The sequence below is a fragment of the Protomyctophum bolini genome (genome assembly GCF_963924005.1).
Source record: "Protomyctophum bolini genome assembly, chromosome: 7".
In the NCBI taxonomy this organism is placed as follows: Eukaryota; Metazoa; Chordata; class Actinopteri; order Myctophiformes; family Myctophidae; genus Protomyctophum; species Protomyctophum bolini.
In genome coordinates, this window is record NC_137868.1 from 41,744,777 (window position 1) to 41,760,688 (window position 15,912).

The 15,912-nt window shown below is 45.2% G+C and overlaps 1 protein-coding gene across 2 annotated transcripts in view; it reads left to right on the forward strand.

Annotated features, from left to right (window-relative positions):
- Nucleotides 1-15,912, forward strand: part of myh14 (myosin, heavy chain 14, non-muscle) — a 77,422-nt gene that overhangs the window by 49,625 nt on the left and 11,885 nt on the right. For both annotated transcript variants that reach the window (XM_080767904.1, XM_080767905.1), the window contains exons 17-35: nucleotides 1,165-1,370; nucleotides 1,704-1,825; nucleotides 2,094-2,163; nucleotides 2,792-2,952; nucleotides 3,807-3,915; nucleotides 4,639-4,770; nucleotides 5,737-5,943; nucleotides 6,241-6,378; nucleotides 7,050-7,173; nucleotides 7,672-7,843; nucleotides 8,359-8,571; nucleotides 9,336-9,480; nucleotides 9,723-9,929; nucleotides 10,721-10,825; nucleotides 10,988-11,140; nucleotides 11,723-11,971; nucleotides 13,025-13,138; nucleotides 14,095-14,193; nucleotides 14,962-15,174. In XM_080767904.1, coding sequence (XP_080624030.1) covers nucleotides 1,165-1,370; nucleotides 1,704-1,825; nucleotides 2,094-2,163; nucleotides 2,792-2,952; nucleotides 3,807-3,915; nucleotides 4,639-4,770; nucleotides 5,737-5,943; nucleotides 6,241-6,378; nucleotides 7,050-7,173; nucleotides 7,672-7,843; nucleotides 8,359-8,571; nucleotides 9,336-9,480; nucleotides 9,723-9,929; nucleotides 10,721-10,825; nucleotides 10,988-11,140; nucleotides 11,723-11,971; nucleotides 13,025-13,138; nucleotides 14,095-14,193; nucleotides 14,962-15,174 — 2,939 coding nt within the window. The remainder of the gene's footprint in view (nucleotides 1-1,164; nucleotides 1,371-1,703; nucleotides 1,826-2,093; nucleotides 2,164-2,791; nucleotides 2,953-3,806; nucleotides 3,916-4,638; nucleotides 4,771-5,736; nucleotides 5,944-6,240; nucleotides 6,379-7,049; nucleotides 7,174-7,671; nucleotides 7,844-8,358; nucleotides 8,572-9,335; nucleotides 9,481-9,722; nucleotides 9,930-10,720; nucleotides 10,826-10,987; nucleotides 11,141-11,722; nucleotides 11,972-13,024; nucleotides 13,139-14,094; nucleotides 14,194-14,961; nucleotides 15,175-15,912) is intronic.

The window sequence follows — 15,912 nt, forward strand, 5'->3', positions numbered from 1 at the left end:
CCGGATTCTCCGTCACTTCAGCATCATCGCTATGCAGCAGTGGTGGAAAGTAACTGAGTACTTTTACTTAAGTACTTTTACTTAAGTACGATTTTGAGGTATTCGTACTTTACTTGAGCATTTCCAATGTCCAATATACATTAACTTCTCACTCAGAGCCACATTTTTTTACTTTTACTCCACTATAATTACTTGAAAACGTAAGTTACTTTGGCGATTTTAATTTTGATTAGAAAATTAACCACTTCAACCCTATGCATTTCGGCCATTTGAAAATAGCCGATCTACAAGCTCACAATGCGTCGCGTTTGCGACGCATTGTGAGCTTGTAGATCGGCTATTTTCAATAGATTTTGTACACATTTTGAACTTGTGAAATGGGACATTCTGCAATACTTTTAGTACTTTAAGTACATTTTGATGCCGATACTGTTGTACATTTTCAATCCCGTACTTTTACTTGTAACAGAGTAGTTCTAAATTGCAGTGTTGGTACTTTTACTTAAGTAAAACAATTGAGTACTTTTTCCACCACTGCTATGCAGTATGCACAGTTGCACACACAGACGCACGTGCACGCACACACGCAAACACACACACACACACACACACACACACATACACACACAGAGAGACCATGCAGAGGAGTTTGGCAAGCGGAGGTCCATAACTGGCTCCAATAGTCCCGGTGCGACAGACAGTGTCTGTTGTCCCGGGGCGACAGACAGACAGACGGTGTCTGTTGTCCCGGGGCGACAGACAGACAGACAGACGGTGTCTGTTGTCACACGACGATGTCGAAACGACGGCGTGGAACCAAACATGGGCGTCGTCTGTGTCCCGCAAGCAACGCACGCACCACTCTGCTCTGTCGAACCCACTTTTGCCAAACACTCTCTATATATTTATGCACTTGATAAAACACATCGTTGATTCATCACTATTGATGTAACGTAACTGAGAAATGTACCCCTCATTCTGTGTGTGTGTGTGTGTGTGTGTGTGTGTGTGTGTGTGTGTGTGTGTGTGTGTGTGTGTGTGTGTGTGTGTGCGTGCGTGTGTGCACATTACATGTGTATACGTACACGTCTGTGCGACTGTGCGGGTGCGTGTATGTGTGTTTGACGTGTGTGTGTGCGTGCGTGCGTGCGTGCGCGTGCTCAGTGGAGAGGATCGTGGGCCTGGACCAGGTGTCGTCGGGGGACAACAGCGCCCCCTTGCCGTTCGGCGCGGCCGGCCTGAAGACCAAGAAGGGCATGTTCCGCACGGTGGGGCAGCTCCACAAGGAGTCCCTCACCAAGCTCATGGCCACGCTGAGGAACACCAACCCCAACTTCCTGCGCTGCATCATCCCCAACCACGAGAAGAGGGTGAGACACCCCGAACGAGGACCTTAAGAGTGTTATGTTAGACCCCTTCTTCTGACCTGAGATCAGATTTAAAAAAAATAATGTATTTTTACATCCTGACAGTTTTCTGAAAAGGCTATGTTTCTATGTCAGTGGTTCTTTGATGTGCTCTTTGAAATGCTATCTGAGTTACAAAAACGTTACAAAGAAATGCACTTTAGACAGTGAGTAATATGTGTTTCCAGTTCAAATTTGGGAATAAAAGTTGCAGTTGTGTTATTATTAAAGAAAGCATAACAACGAACTAACCTCCCCCCCCCCCCCCTCTCTCTCTCTCTCTCTCTCTCTCACTAGGCTGGTAAGCTGAGTCCTCACCTGGTCCTGGACCAGCTGAGGTGTAACGGCGTCCTGGAGGGAATCCGCATCTGCCGGCAGGGCTTCCCCAACCGCATCCCCTTCCAGGAGTTCAGACAGAGGTGTGTGTGTGTGTGTGTGTGTGTGTGTGTGTGTGTGTGTGTGTGTGTGTGTGCGCGTGCGTGTGCTTTTGCGTTTGCACGCTTGTGTGCGTGTGCGTGAACTAGAATGATAGAATGCACTGTACATTTCGTATATCGAGCCATCACACTTTGTGTCTCATGTGCTTGGGCAGATCTCTCAGTTCGCAGTGTTGTCTCTCTCTCTCTCTCTCTCTCTCTCTCTCTCTCTCTCACACAATCACAATGTGACCAATGTTTCCGTTTCCAGGTATGAGATCCTGACGCCCAACGCCATTCCTCGCACCTTCATGGACGGAAAGCACGCGTCAGAGCTCATGGTGAGTGAGTGTGACACGTGTATCTGTTACCTACACACCACCACCGGCATCCACACTCACACTGTGTAAGCAGATAGGAGCAATTGTCTCTCGCTTATCCACTTAACATCACATATATCACATGACATTACATACGTATCACTTAAGACAGAAACCACTTCTATTTTATTTTAACCACTTTATCTTTTATTTTTTATTTAAAATGTATTTTTTTCATAAATCAGTGCTATTGAAGGATGTGTGGGTTGTACAATATTGAACCAATGAAAAGTATAAAAAAGCGCGGTGAGGGTACCTACCCTTGGGGACACGGGGAGAACATGCAAACTCCACACAGAAAGGCCCTTTTGCTTGTATATGTGATGTGAATGTTTGTAAAGTATGTCTTGTCTTTAAACCTGAAAATGTATGAATAAAATTGTAAAGAAAAAAAGAAAGGCCCTTTTGCCAACCCGAACTAGGGTATAGGCACTGATGACGCCGAGGAGGACAGAACACGCCCCCGGTGGGAATCGAACCCGGGACCTTCTAGCTGTGAGGCGACAGCACCTCCTCACAGCTAGAAGGTCAATTCATTTCATAATTGTGAAAACAGCCGACCATGTAGAGCATGTTTGTTTGTTTGTAGATCAGTGCGTTGGAGCTGGACAGGAACCTGTTCCGCGTGGGTCAGAGCAAGGTGTTCTTCCGGGCCGGAGTCCTGGCCCACCTCGAGGAGGAGAGGGACCTGAAGATCACCGACACCATCATCCGCTTCCAGAGCGCCTCCAGGGGCTACCTGGCCCGCAGGTACCGTACCATCGCTTATTATATACTCTATTATATATACCAGTGTTGTTTTCGTAAACTAAAACTGAGGCGAAATATGTTCGTGGACTACCTTTTTTCACTGACGAAAACTAAATGGAAACAAAAGGAAAAGCTATGATGACTAAAACAAAGACTAAATGTACTGACAATTTCATCAACGGATAAAAACTAGACTAAAATGTTAGGAAGGGGACTAGTGGACAGGAGATCCAGTATAAGTCCTTTTACATTTGGTTGCATGCTGAAAATAGCCGATCTACAAGCTTGTGAGCTTGTAGATCGGCTATTTTCAGCATCAGATTTAGATTTCAACATCAGATTTAGTCACATACTAGCACATTCTACTTCTGTCTGATTTTACTTCAGACATGCTAGTTAACAGGTGTACTGTGGGGTTTTGTTCTCAGTAATGCCATTTGAAGCGCTGGTTTAACAAACATACAAATTAACTTTAGTCTTTTCACTCAAAACTATCATTCATTTTAACTAACACTGTCTTGATTTGCTTTACTGTATTAGTCCAGCAGAGGGTGCTCAAAGCACCAAAACAAACTTGGGCTGTGAGTGTGAAACAGCCTTGCAGCTCAATCATGCACACCTCTCTTAAGTTGCCTTGTTTTAAAAAAAGACTGGCATGCTATTTATATTTTTGCAAATGAGTACCACATAAGGACCACACAGTAGAGTCTAGAAGACAAAGTTCATACAGTAACTGCACATGTACAAATTGTACATGCTCATTTCCCCCCCCATATACATATCATGTGTTTATTTGCTCTTCCTGTACATGTATTGGTTGCTAATTGATTGCTGTATTCCTGTCACCTGTTCAGGTGCTACCTAAAGAAACAACAGCAGCTCAGCGCTCTCAGAGTGATGCAGAGGAACTGTGCCGCCTACCTCAAACTCAGGAACTGGCAGTGGTGGAGGCTGTTCACTAAGGTATACAGGACACATTCAATCATACAGCAACACGTTTCCCTATATAATGTTGATGTTTCATCAAGGTACTAACTGGACATGTTAAAATTATACAGTAATTATCCAGTTTCACTGGTCAAAATTATATTTTATTTACCCCCCAAAAAAGTAATAAATAATAATGATGTCCGAAGGATATTCGTCTTCACAGTCACACAACAAGCACAGAAAAACACATCGTCAAGACAATACATAAACATGAGGTCCCCACTGTACACAGAACCATCCTATCGGAGAGGCAGTCCTTTCTCAATGTAGTGATTCTAAAGCCCAAACCCACAGCGGTTGCAACTCCTTGCAACAAAAGGTCAACCACACCAGTGCAATTCAAGGAGTTGCATTGGTGCGGTTGACCTCAAAACGAACGCAGGCTTATTTGCATCAGTGTGATGGCCATTCTGACCTGAGATCAGATTCATACGAGGTTTCCACTGGACACACACTGGTCTGATTAACCCATTCTGACCTGAGATCAGATTCTAAAAATGTCAGTCATTCTTCGATTTTTCAAAAATAGCAGAGCTACAAGCTCGTAGCGCGCCACTCGGTGGCGCTCTATGAGCTTGTAGATCTGCAGTCGTCGCCGTGACCTGACGGCGACTGCATATTTAGAATTTAGATATTTGCAATTTACTGCTGGCAGTTAGGTGACCTTTGCCCCTTGCCCCCCCCTGTGACCCCCAGGTGAAGCCCCTGCTGCAGGTGACGCGGCAGGACGAGGAGATCCAGGTGAGGGAGGCGGAGCTTAAGAACGCTAAAGACAAGCTGGGCCTGGTGGAGCAGGACTATGTGGACCTGGACAGGAAACACACACAGGTTGGTGTCCGTCCGTACACTGCTTACTGTACGTACTGTATATGTTCTGACGTTCTCGTTCAGTGGTTTTCGTTCAACCAGTGGTCTATGAGGATCGGTACCAGCCAGGTGGCACATCCATCCATCTTCAACCGCTTATCCGTAGTTGGGTCGCGGGGGCAACAGCTCCACAGACTTCCCTCTCCAGAGCAGCATTAGTATAACTTCCTCCTGGGGGATCGCGTCATATTTTCCAAATCACATGTATGGGCCAATAAAACGATAGCATACAAAATAGTGTATCTTATACCCCTCCCACCCCCCCAAAGTTCCCGCTCCGAAAGAGCCACAACCCGTGTATCTCGTACCATTAGCAAAAAAACAAACAAAACAGACACATGAAAATAAGACGATAGAAATGGCATATAGGAGGTCCGACAGACTGGACAAATATATCCGGAAATGGGGAGGATACATAATGCATATTGCTGTCAGAGATCCCATTGTGGTGTTTGAGCGCAACGTCCCTTTCTCTCTTGTTTCCCTTGAATACAGTGTAAATTAATATTACCCAGGTGCAATGGCATTTCTTTTTCCCTTTTTTTTTAATTATTAATTTGTTTTATTATTATTTTATTGTGTTGTATTGTATTGTCTGTATTGTTTTATCTTTTCTGTAAAGATTTCGTTGTGTAATGTATTTATTATTTTCTTGTCTAGTTTTGTTTCATTTGTTGTCTTAATTGTTTGTGTGACTAAACTGAAAAAGCAATAAAAATGTTAATCATAAAAAATAAAGAAGACGATGGATACAATAGCATGTACATAGCAACAAGAACCCCCAAAAGGGGGTTCCCGTCCTGAATGGGTAGTAGGATATACATTATACGACAATAAAATAAAATAAAAATAAGAATAAAAATACACCAAATAGATGGTAAATCAGTAGTAATTCCCGTTCCGTTGCGTGTTCTCCCATGCGTGCAGCTGCAGGAGGAGAAGGCGGTGCTGGCCGACCAGCTGCAGGCCGAGGCGGAGCTGTTTGCCGAGGCGGAGGAGATGCGCGCCCGGCTGGCCAGTAGGAAGCAGGAGCTGGAGGAGGTGCTGGGCGAGCTGGAGAGCCGATTGGAGGAGGAGGAAGAGAGGAGCACGCAGCTGACCAATGAGAAGAAACGAATGCAGCAGCACGTGCAGGTTCGCCGAATCGCCGCGACCAACATGACTATATATGTGAAATGAAAACGTCACCGGTTCGAACCAGTGGGAATCATTTCATCAAGTGTCTTTGAGCCAGTCACTACTCACTAGTAACCTCACTTAAATGTACTGTAACGTGTAGTTAAATTATACACAAATAACTTACTTAACTAATTATAATATTATACGTTATTGAGTGGTTCATTGATTGAGTTTTAAATAGCATAAATATATGACTGTTCTTTACTCCTCTCCTCTCCTCTCCTCTCCTCTCCTCTCCTCTCCTCTCTCCAGGACCTGGAGGAGCAGCTAGAAGAGGAGGAGGGGGCCCGACAGCGCCTCCTGCTGGAGAAGGTGACTCTGGAGACCAAGGTGAAGAGTCTGGAGACGGAGATGCTGAACACCGGAGAGCAGAGAGACCGACTCAACAAGGTAGAGTGTGTGTGTGAGTGTGCGTGTGCATGTGTGTGTGCATGTGCTTACGTGATATTGTGCCACTTTTGTTGGGGTGTCGGACTATTGGTTGTCGGCTCTCAGCTTCCCAAAAAACTCAGCTTCCCATCATGCACCTGTGCACAGTGTGAAGCTCAACAGCGCCACTTTGTCACCTGTTGGTACCCTAAACCAGGGGTTCTCAAAGTGCTTGGCTGGGGACCCCCGGAAATGCTTTGGCCATGTAGATTTTCACATCATCTTCCTCATAATGACGTGCCGAAAAAATGTTGACACCAGGTTGAAAGTGGTTTATCCAATTGAACCCCAGAATGCCGGAATGTTTGCCAACAATAGCAGATCTACAAGCTCACATCGTGTTGTGAGATCTGGTGTGGAAAAAGGCGGTTTGATGTATTTGATGTATTACCAGGTCTTTTGTTCTTGCTTACTGTAAATCGCTCTGGATTAACCCATTTTGGGGGTGGGAACCCCTTTTGGTGTTGCATTATGTAATGCTTTAGCCATTGAAAAATAGCAGATCTACAAGCTCATAGCTCAGGATTTAGAAGACATTTGCAGAATCGTTCGCAGGTCGAAATGGGTTAAGAGCGTCTGCCAAACGCCTATGAATTGTAAACTGTAATCGTTCCACTGTGTTGCCTCTCCAGGAGAAGAAGCAGATGGAGGAGAGACTCGGAGAAGTGAGCGACCAGCTGACTGAGGAAGAGGAGAAGACCAAGAGTCTGAACAAGCTGAAGAACAAACAGGAGGCCAACATCGCTGACCTGGAGGGTATAAAACACACTGACGTAACACGTCTCATCAGCAGCACTTCCATTCCTATTCGGAATTTTAATTATTACTAGAATCGGGGATATAAAGTCATCATCTACAATGCACAAGAAGACATTCTGGGCTCCATTTTCGTCACCGCTAAAACCCCGTATCCCTAAACTTTTTTGCCTTTTTCTTTTACTATTTTGAAAAACATTTTTGAATAGTTCAACTAGCCAATCTACATTGACACGTTGTGAGCTTGTAGACTGGCCATTTTAACTATTCAAAAATGTTTTGCAAAATAGTAAAAAAGAAAAAGGCAAAGAAGTTTAAGGATATAAGGGGGTTTAGCGGTGACGAAAATGGAGCCCTCTGTCTGGTCTGGTGCATCGTAGATCATTAGAGTTAGCGGAAAATGGAATATTTGGTTTAAACTGATTCTCTTCAACGAATGTAATCTGATTTCATGATCCATGTTTTAACTGTGTGCGTGTGCGCGTGCGCGGCCTGCAGAGCGTCTGAAGCGCGAGGAGCAGGGCCGCCTGGAGCAGGAGAAGTGGAGGAGGCGCATGGAGAGCGAGTCTCAGGAGGCCCAGGAGCAGCTGTCGGACCTGGGCCTACTCGCCGCCGAGCTCCGGGGCAGCCTGGCCCAGAAGGAGAAGGACATCACCTCCTTACAGGGGCGGTAAGGAGGAGAGAGCGCACGCACACACACACACACACACACACCAGTGTTGTTTTTGGCAGCAAATTTAGATTTTTAGTTTTAGTCTTAGGGCTCCATTTTCGTCACCGCTGAACCCCTTATCCCTAAACTTCTTTGCCTTTTTTACTATTTTGATAGACATTTTTGAATAGTTAAAATGGCCAGTCTACAAGCTCACAACGTGTCAATGTACATTGGCCGATCTCTGAGAATAGCCGATCTACAGGCTCATTGTAAGCTTGTAGATCTGCTATTTTCAGAGTGTGCAACCAAGTGTAAAATTGGCCACCGGCCATAGCGACACTATCAAGGCCCGCCAAAGTTTAGCCAACTAAAATCTTTATGATATTTAAATCTACTAAATCACTAAACACTGAAATACTAGACGAAAATATGACCAACACCAAATTAAACTTTACTCAAATAAAATACTACGACAAAAAAAACAACCTATTTCACCTTCTCTCGTCGTTCGCCCTGCCTTGCCTTTCCAGGCTGGAGGAGGAGGGAGCGAGGCGCGCGGAGGCGCAGCGCGCCCTGCGGGAGGCGCTGTCGCAGGTGTCGGAGCTGAAGGAGGAGGTGGAGAACGAGCGGGGCATGAGGGAGCGAGCGGAGAAGCAGAGGAGAGACCTGGGAGAGGAGCTGGAGGCGCTGAGGACGGAGCTGGAGGACACGCTGGACACCACGGCTGCACAGCAGGAGCTCAGGTACTAGGGCTGTCAAATAAAATCCATTAGAATTATTCACGTTATGAACGAATCTAAATTGATTCATAATTTTTTTTTTTACGTTTTGTTTTTGTTTTTTTTTCTGTTTTTTTTTCACTACATGTTTTCACTACAGTTTTCACTACATGGTGTTTGTGATATGAAATGTAAGCTTACGCTAATCACAGTAAACCTCATGTTTTCAGTTATTTTCAAGTTACTGTAGTATAGTCACTTCAGTTGGCCGGAGTAGATTGTGATGAAATCCTATATGCATTGAATCGATAGTCATTTTGAATAGAGAATTGTTTTGAATCTGGAAAAAAAAAAAAGCTTTAGAATATTTTTTTTTAATCGTTTTTGGATTGAGAATCGAGTTGAATCGGAAAAAGAAATCTATTTTGAATCGAATCTTGACCCCAAGAATCGGAATCGAATCGAATGGTGGGACACGCAAAGATTCACAGCCCTATCAGGTACGCTGTAGTCTCTATAGACACACGCCGAATGCCAGCACAGCACAGCAGGAGCTCAGGTACGCAGTAGTCCCAGCCCATTTAGGCTGGAATTGTCGAGGACGGAAGAGGTTTGGACATTTGCACGCTTTCATGAATGGTCTTATTCAACTAAAGAACTAAAGGCTCCTCTCTTCTCCTCTCCTCTCCTCTCCTCTCCTCTCCTCTCCTCTCCTCTCCTCTCCTCTCCTCTCCTCTCCTCTCCTCTCCTCTCCTCTCCTCTCCTCTCCTCCCCTCTCCTCTCCTCAGGTCTCGTAGGGAGGCAGAGTTGAGTGACCTCCAGCGCTGCGTGGAGGAGGAGACGAGGAGACATGAGGCTCAGCTGTCTGAGCTCAGAGTCAAACACTGTGCCGCTATAGACAACCTGCAGGAACAACTGGATAACAGCAAGAGAGTGAGAGACGCACGCACACACACACACACACACACACACACACGCACGCTTAAAAGAAAACGTTTTTAAAAATCGTGTAGCAAGTAGCAACACGAGTCTAATTCAAAGATTTGCACACATTTTCACGATTTCTTTCAAAAGCTTCCAAGCTCATAGCGCTCGGGTGCTTTTTGCCCAGTAGCGAGCGACCAGCGTTGTCGTGGTGCTCTACAACATGTCTGTTCTGTTCCGTTCTGTTCCAGGCGCGTCAGTCTATGGAGAAGGCCAAGGCCGTGCTGGAGGAGGAGAGGCTGAGCCTGAGCTCGGAGCTCAAGGCGCTGCAGGGGGGCCGCGTGGAGAGCGAGAGGGGCCGCAAGAGGGCCGAGGGCCAGCTGCAGGAGCTCGGCGCGCGCCTGGCGCAGGCCGACCGCGAGAGGGAGGAGAGGGAGGAGCGGGTGCACAAACTACAGGTGTGTGTGTGTGTGTGTGTGTGTGTGTGTGTGTGTGTACCGGTGTCGATTTCGTCGACTTATACTGTCCTTTAGCAAGACACTCAACCCCAAATTGCTCATGATGTGCAGGTTGGTGCCTTGCCTGGTTTCCGCTGCCATCGGTGTGTGAATGGGTGAATGTCATGCACAATCTATGTAAAGCGCCTTGGATAAAGGCGCTATATAAATGCACCCTTTACACTTGGTTGCATGCTGAAAATAGCAGATCTACAGAAGTCACAACATGGGATATGGCTTGGTCCAAGCCACTGGTCCAATGTGTTGCTCGTTAACAAACTGATCTTCAGGTAAAGACTGAAAAAGGAACAACAAGCATGGTAAAATGTTACATTTTTATGGTCTCTAATCTATTCGATCAAATCTGTTTATATTTTCTTTGTGATTGAGCCACACTTTACCTTATGCCCCCGAAGTTGTGGGGCACCAATCAGGGGCCCAGTAGTAAATTACGTAGAGATTCCAGACTAAAGTCATGGCCGTGCCAGGCTGGACACCCTGGTCACTGCAGTGGAAGGATAATTAACCACTTAAACCCCTTTTGTTTCGACGCGACATTATGTTGAACATGGCAAGATCTACAAGTTCACAACGTGTCACATTGTGACTTGCGGAGCTTTTAGATCTGCTATTTCTTTTTGCTATTTTCTATTTCTTTTTTATTAACATGAACATTTTTGAAAGTTGCAGTGAATTAATCTCTCTCCTGCTGTCTCTTTCTGTCTGTCTGTCTGTCTGTCTCTCCGCTCCAGTGTGAGGTAGAATCTCTGTCCAGCTCTCTGTCATCGTTGGACTCTAAATCTCTACGTCTAGCTAAAGAGGCCAGCAGCCTGGAGAGCCAACTCCATGACGCACAGGTAGCGCACGCACACGCACACACGCACGCATGCATGAATATGGTTTTACAAGAGACTGTGCGACCCACATGTGTACGAATGCACACACAGACACATCCACACCTTGTACCAAGGTGTGTCTCACCTCCTGTGTCTCCCCTGCACCTCCTCCCATGTCTGCAGGAGCTCCTGCAGGAGGAGACGCGTCAGAAGCTGGCCCTGGGCTCCAGAGTCAGATCCCTGGAGGACGAGAAGAACGGACTGATGGAGAGGCTGGAGGAGGAGGAGGAGAGAGCCAAGGAACTCAGCAGACAGATACAGACACACACACAGCAGGTGGGTGGGTGGATGGGTGGGAGGTTAGGGTGGGTTGGTGGAATGAATGGGTGGGTGGATGGGTGGGTGATTTGCATGTTCTCAGGTCTTAACACAATCCATGCCATTCTTGAGATATCTCGAGAAAAGCGATTATTTACCATCTTGGCCATTCACAGTGAAATGCGCGACATAAGCAGAGAAGAAGAAGGCCGACCCGGAAGTGATTGTCCTCTATTGCCAGGGCTGTGTGGCGTAGACTATTATTATTACTATTATCGTATGGTCAGCGCGACCTCAAATTAATGTTTTATTACGCTCCCAACATCGTACCTTAGCCCATTCCGAGCATTTAAAACACTAATGACCGAGTGCGCGCCGGCTGTGCGCGCGTGCACCAAGGATTGGGCCCTTGATGTAGGGGTCATTAGGGTCCATATGGGGTCCAGCCGTGGAAGCGAAAATAAGTTACAAAAAATATATCTTTAAAGCAGGATTAACGGCTCTCTAATGGGGGTTTTTAAAAAAAAACACACACACACACACACTCAAATCCCTGTGCTTTTGCTCGTCTGTGTCCCTCCCCCCCCCCCCCCCTTGCAGCTGGCGGAGTTGCGTAAGCAGTCGGAGGAGGTGAACGCGGCGGGGGAGGCCGGCGAGGAGGCACGGAGGAAGCTGCAGCGGGAGCTGGACGGCGCCGTGCAGCGCGAGAGGCAGCGCGAGGAGGAGAAGGAGCGGGCGGAGCGGCAGCGCGAGAGGCTCCGGGAGGAGATCGAGGACATGACGCTGGCGCTGCAGCGGGAGAGGCAGAACTGCGGCGCCCTGGAGAAGAGGCAGAAGAAGTTTGACCAGGTGAGAGAGGAGGAGGAGAGGAGAGAGACCACCGGACCGACCGGCTATGAACACGGTGTTGTTTTTGGCAGCGCATTTTCTATTATTTATTTATTTTTAGTCACCCGGAATGCTTTGGTGTTAGTCTAGTTTTAGTCGACTAAATGTCAATGTCATACGATTTTAGTCGACTAAATCTACAGTTGATTTAGTCGACTAAAATTTTGGCAGGCCGCGTCGCAGCGGGACGCGTTGTGATGAGCTTGTAGATCTGCTATTTTCAGCATGCAACCAATTGTAAAACAACTATTTTATATACTGGATCTCTTGTCCACTAGTCCCTTCCTAACAGTTTAGTCTAGGGGCACATGCAGATTGATGTCTGAACATTGATATATTACTGATTTCAGCTAATTACTAGTATTAGAATGTTATAGTCTTTTTTTTTTTTTTTGTTCCTAAAGAAGTTAACATAACTAAATTAATTTGAAATTAAATAAAAATGCTACTTTTCCAGGATTCCAATTCAAATATAGATAAAATTGCTCATCTACAAGCTCAAAACGCAGCTTGTAGATCGGCTATATTTGCTACGACAGTAATGCGACCAAACATTTTATTTATTTATTTTTTGTATTTTTAGTTTTTAGCCATATGAATACAGTTCGAAGGTTTTTCTTCCAACAGATAGTCGTTTTAAAGTCATCAAATGGTTATATTTACATTGCAAAAATGTCTCTCTCTCTCTCTCTCTCTCTCTCTCTCTCGTATTTTGGGGGTGTGAACACTCCTCCGTGTATTTACATAGTGTGCTTTCGATTGGGCATAGCTATGCATTGTTCTCCAGTTACACGCAAGCTGAGCACCGCCCATTAGTAGCAACGTGTTCCTGACTGTCACTGAGCCCTGTCCGATTTTTCAAACAATAGCAGATCTGCAAGCTCGTAGCGGGGCACTCTGTGCCGCACTATGAGCTTGTAGATCAACGGCTAAAAGTTTAAGAATATAGTGGTTAAAAGCTATAAGGTGACACAGTGGATTAAAGCCCATCCATCTTGCCTGTCGTGTGTTCAGTGTCTGGCAGAGGAGAAGGCTGTGAGCGCACGTCTGGCGGAGGAGAGGGACCGAGCCGAGGCCGACAGCCGGGAGAAGGAGACACGCTCGCTGGCGCTGGCCAGAGCACTGCAGGTACGCACACACACACACACACACACACACACACACACACAGTGTTTTTTTGTGGCTTTCGCCTTTTATTTTATATCTTTTATGGAGGGACAGACAGTAGGCTGACAGGAAATGGGGAGAGAGATAGATGGGGGGAAGACATTAGTAAAGGCCGTCGGGATCGGGAGTCGAACCCGCGGCACACTGCCAGACTGGATTACCAGCCAAGGTGCCTGGACCACTGAGCCATGGCCAAGGCCACGCAGTGTTGTTTTTGACAGCAAGATTTTAGTTTTAGTCATAGTCTTTTGAATAGCTTTCATTTGGTTTTTTTGTCACATTGTAGTCACCCGGAATGTTTTAGCGTTAGTCTAGTGTTAGTCGACTAAATATCATAAGATTTTTGTCGACTAAATCTCACAGTGAATACTGTGAATACTGTCTACGATTTGCAGTTCTATACCTTAATTTATACTTTTGTAAGTTATACTTTTTTGTTAGCCAAAATTAACCGCATGGGGAAATTCAAATTTGTATCGTGATACTGCTTGAAAAAATATTTTCGTGATATTATATTTTTCAATATCTCCCACCCCTAACACACACACACACACACACACACACACACACACACACACACACTGTTGATGCTATAGTGAGTGCAGTAAAAAGTATATCTCAGTACTAGCAGGCGGCAAGTATCCGCCGCAGAAAAATCGATACCAATGCAGAGATAATGAAAACGCTGCAGTTTTCATTAATGGCCTTATATAGAGATGGTGTCTATTATATATTTCCCCTGCTGGCTGCTGTCGGTTGCAGAAGAACTTTCATTCCATTAAAGTCCGCGGGTAATTGAATGGACTTTACACTTGGTTTTATTACCGTACTATTTTCATGAATACTTAATGTTTTCCGACAGTCGGTCGGTCGTTTAAAGCGTGTGTGTGTGTGTGTGTGTGTGTGCGTGTGTGTAGGAAGCTCAGGATCAGAGAGAAGAGCTGGAGAGATCCAATAAACAGCTACGTTTGGAGATGGAACAGCTTGTCAACCAAAAAGACGATGTTGGCAAGAATGTAAGTACATTTATTTAGTAAACCGTCACTGGCTAGATAAAACACAATGTAAGTGAAATCATCACTTGCTACAGTAGATAAAACATAATACAATGTTGTGTGTGACTAAATAATATTTCATTTAAATATATATACTGTAGTTCTGATATAATTTTAAGTTACTTACAAATGTATACATATCTAAAACAATATATATTTTGACTATTCGTGGGTGGCTCAAAATATGAATTGTAGTGTACATTCTAATGTGTGCGGTACGCGTCATCAGTGTTGTTTTTGGCAGCAAATTTCTATTTTAGTTTTAGTCACATTTTAGTCACCTGGAATGTTTTAGTGTTAGTCGACTAAATATCATAAGATTTCAGTCGACTAAATCTACAGTTGATTTAGTCGACTAAAATGAATTTTGGCGGGCCTTGATGCCGTCGTAATGACTGTTATTACACCGATCTACAAGCTCACAACGTGTCGCAGCTGCGACGCGTTGTGAGCTTGTAGATCTGCTATTTTCAGCATGCAACCTAATGTAAAATAACTTATACTGGATCTCGTGTCCACTAGTCCCTTCCTAACATTTTAGTCTAGTTCATATTCGTCAGCGAAATTGTCAATATATTTAGTCTTAGTTTTAGTCACCATAGCTTAGTTTTCATTTAGTTTCCATTTAGTTTTCGTCAGCGGTCAAAAGGTAGTCGACGAAAAATCTTTGTCTTAGTTTTAGTCGACAAAAACAACACAGCAGAGTCATATGTTTTGCGTGTTGTTCAGGTGCACGAGTTGGAGCGGGCCCGGCGGGCCCTGGAGACGGAGGCCCAGACGCTGCGCGTTCAGACCCAGGAGCTGGAGGAGGAGCTGACCGAGGCGGAGAACTCCCGGCTCCGCCTGGAGGTCACGCTGCAGGCCCTCCGGGCCCAGTTTGAGAGGGAGATCAGCACCAAGGAGGAGAAAGGGGAGGAGAAGAGGAGAGCCCTCAGCAAACAGGTATAGTAGCCAGGGCAGGGTGGGCCACTTTGACCATGGAGAGGGGCCTCTATATCTACACCCTCACTCCAGAGGGGCAACCGTTTCATATTACTGTCGTAGCAAAGAAATAGCCAATCTACAAGTTCAAAACGTGTCGCGCTGAGACGCGTTTTGAGCTTGTTGATCGGCTATTTTTGCTTTTATTTCAATTGAAACACTGAATTCTTTTGTTGTTGCTATTTTTCAATTGGAATCCTGAAAAGTTACATTCTTATTTAATTGCAAATGCCTTCAATTATAGTTACGTTAACTTTTATGAACTCAATACAAATACATTGGACATAAAAAGGACATTTAAAATACTACCCTTTAAGCTACTAATTTAGACTGAAGTAAGTAAAGCAGTATTCTGACATTAACCTGAGGGCCGCATTAAGTGAATGTGGGGGCCGCATGTTGACCGCCAGTTTCCCATGTGTGAGGTATACCATGTATGAGGTATACCATGTATGAGGTATACCATGTATGAGGTATACCGTATACCATGTATGAGGTATACCATGTCGCTTACACAGCTGAGAACTACACCCAGGGTGACATCAACATGTCCGTACACGGACAAATGTGTCTGTGGCAAAGACTTGCCCTTGTCCGTGGCAATTTCTTTTGTTTTACTCATCATTGTAATGTTCTTATTTTGATCATATGACCCAAATATCCAGTGGTGGAAAGTAACTTTCCAATTTCCAGTACTTT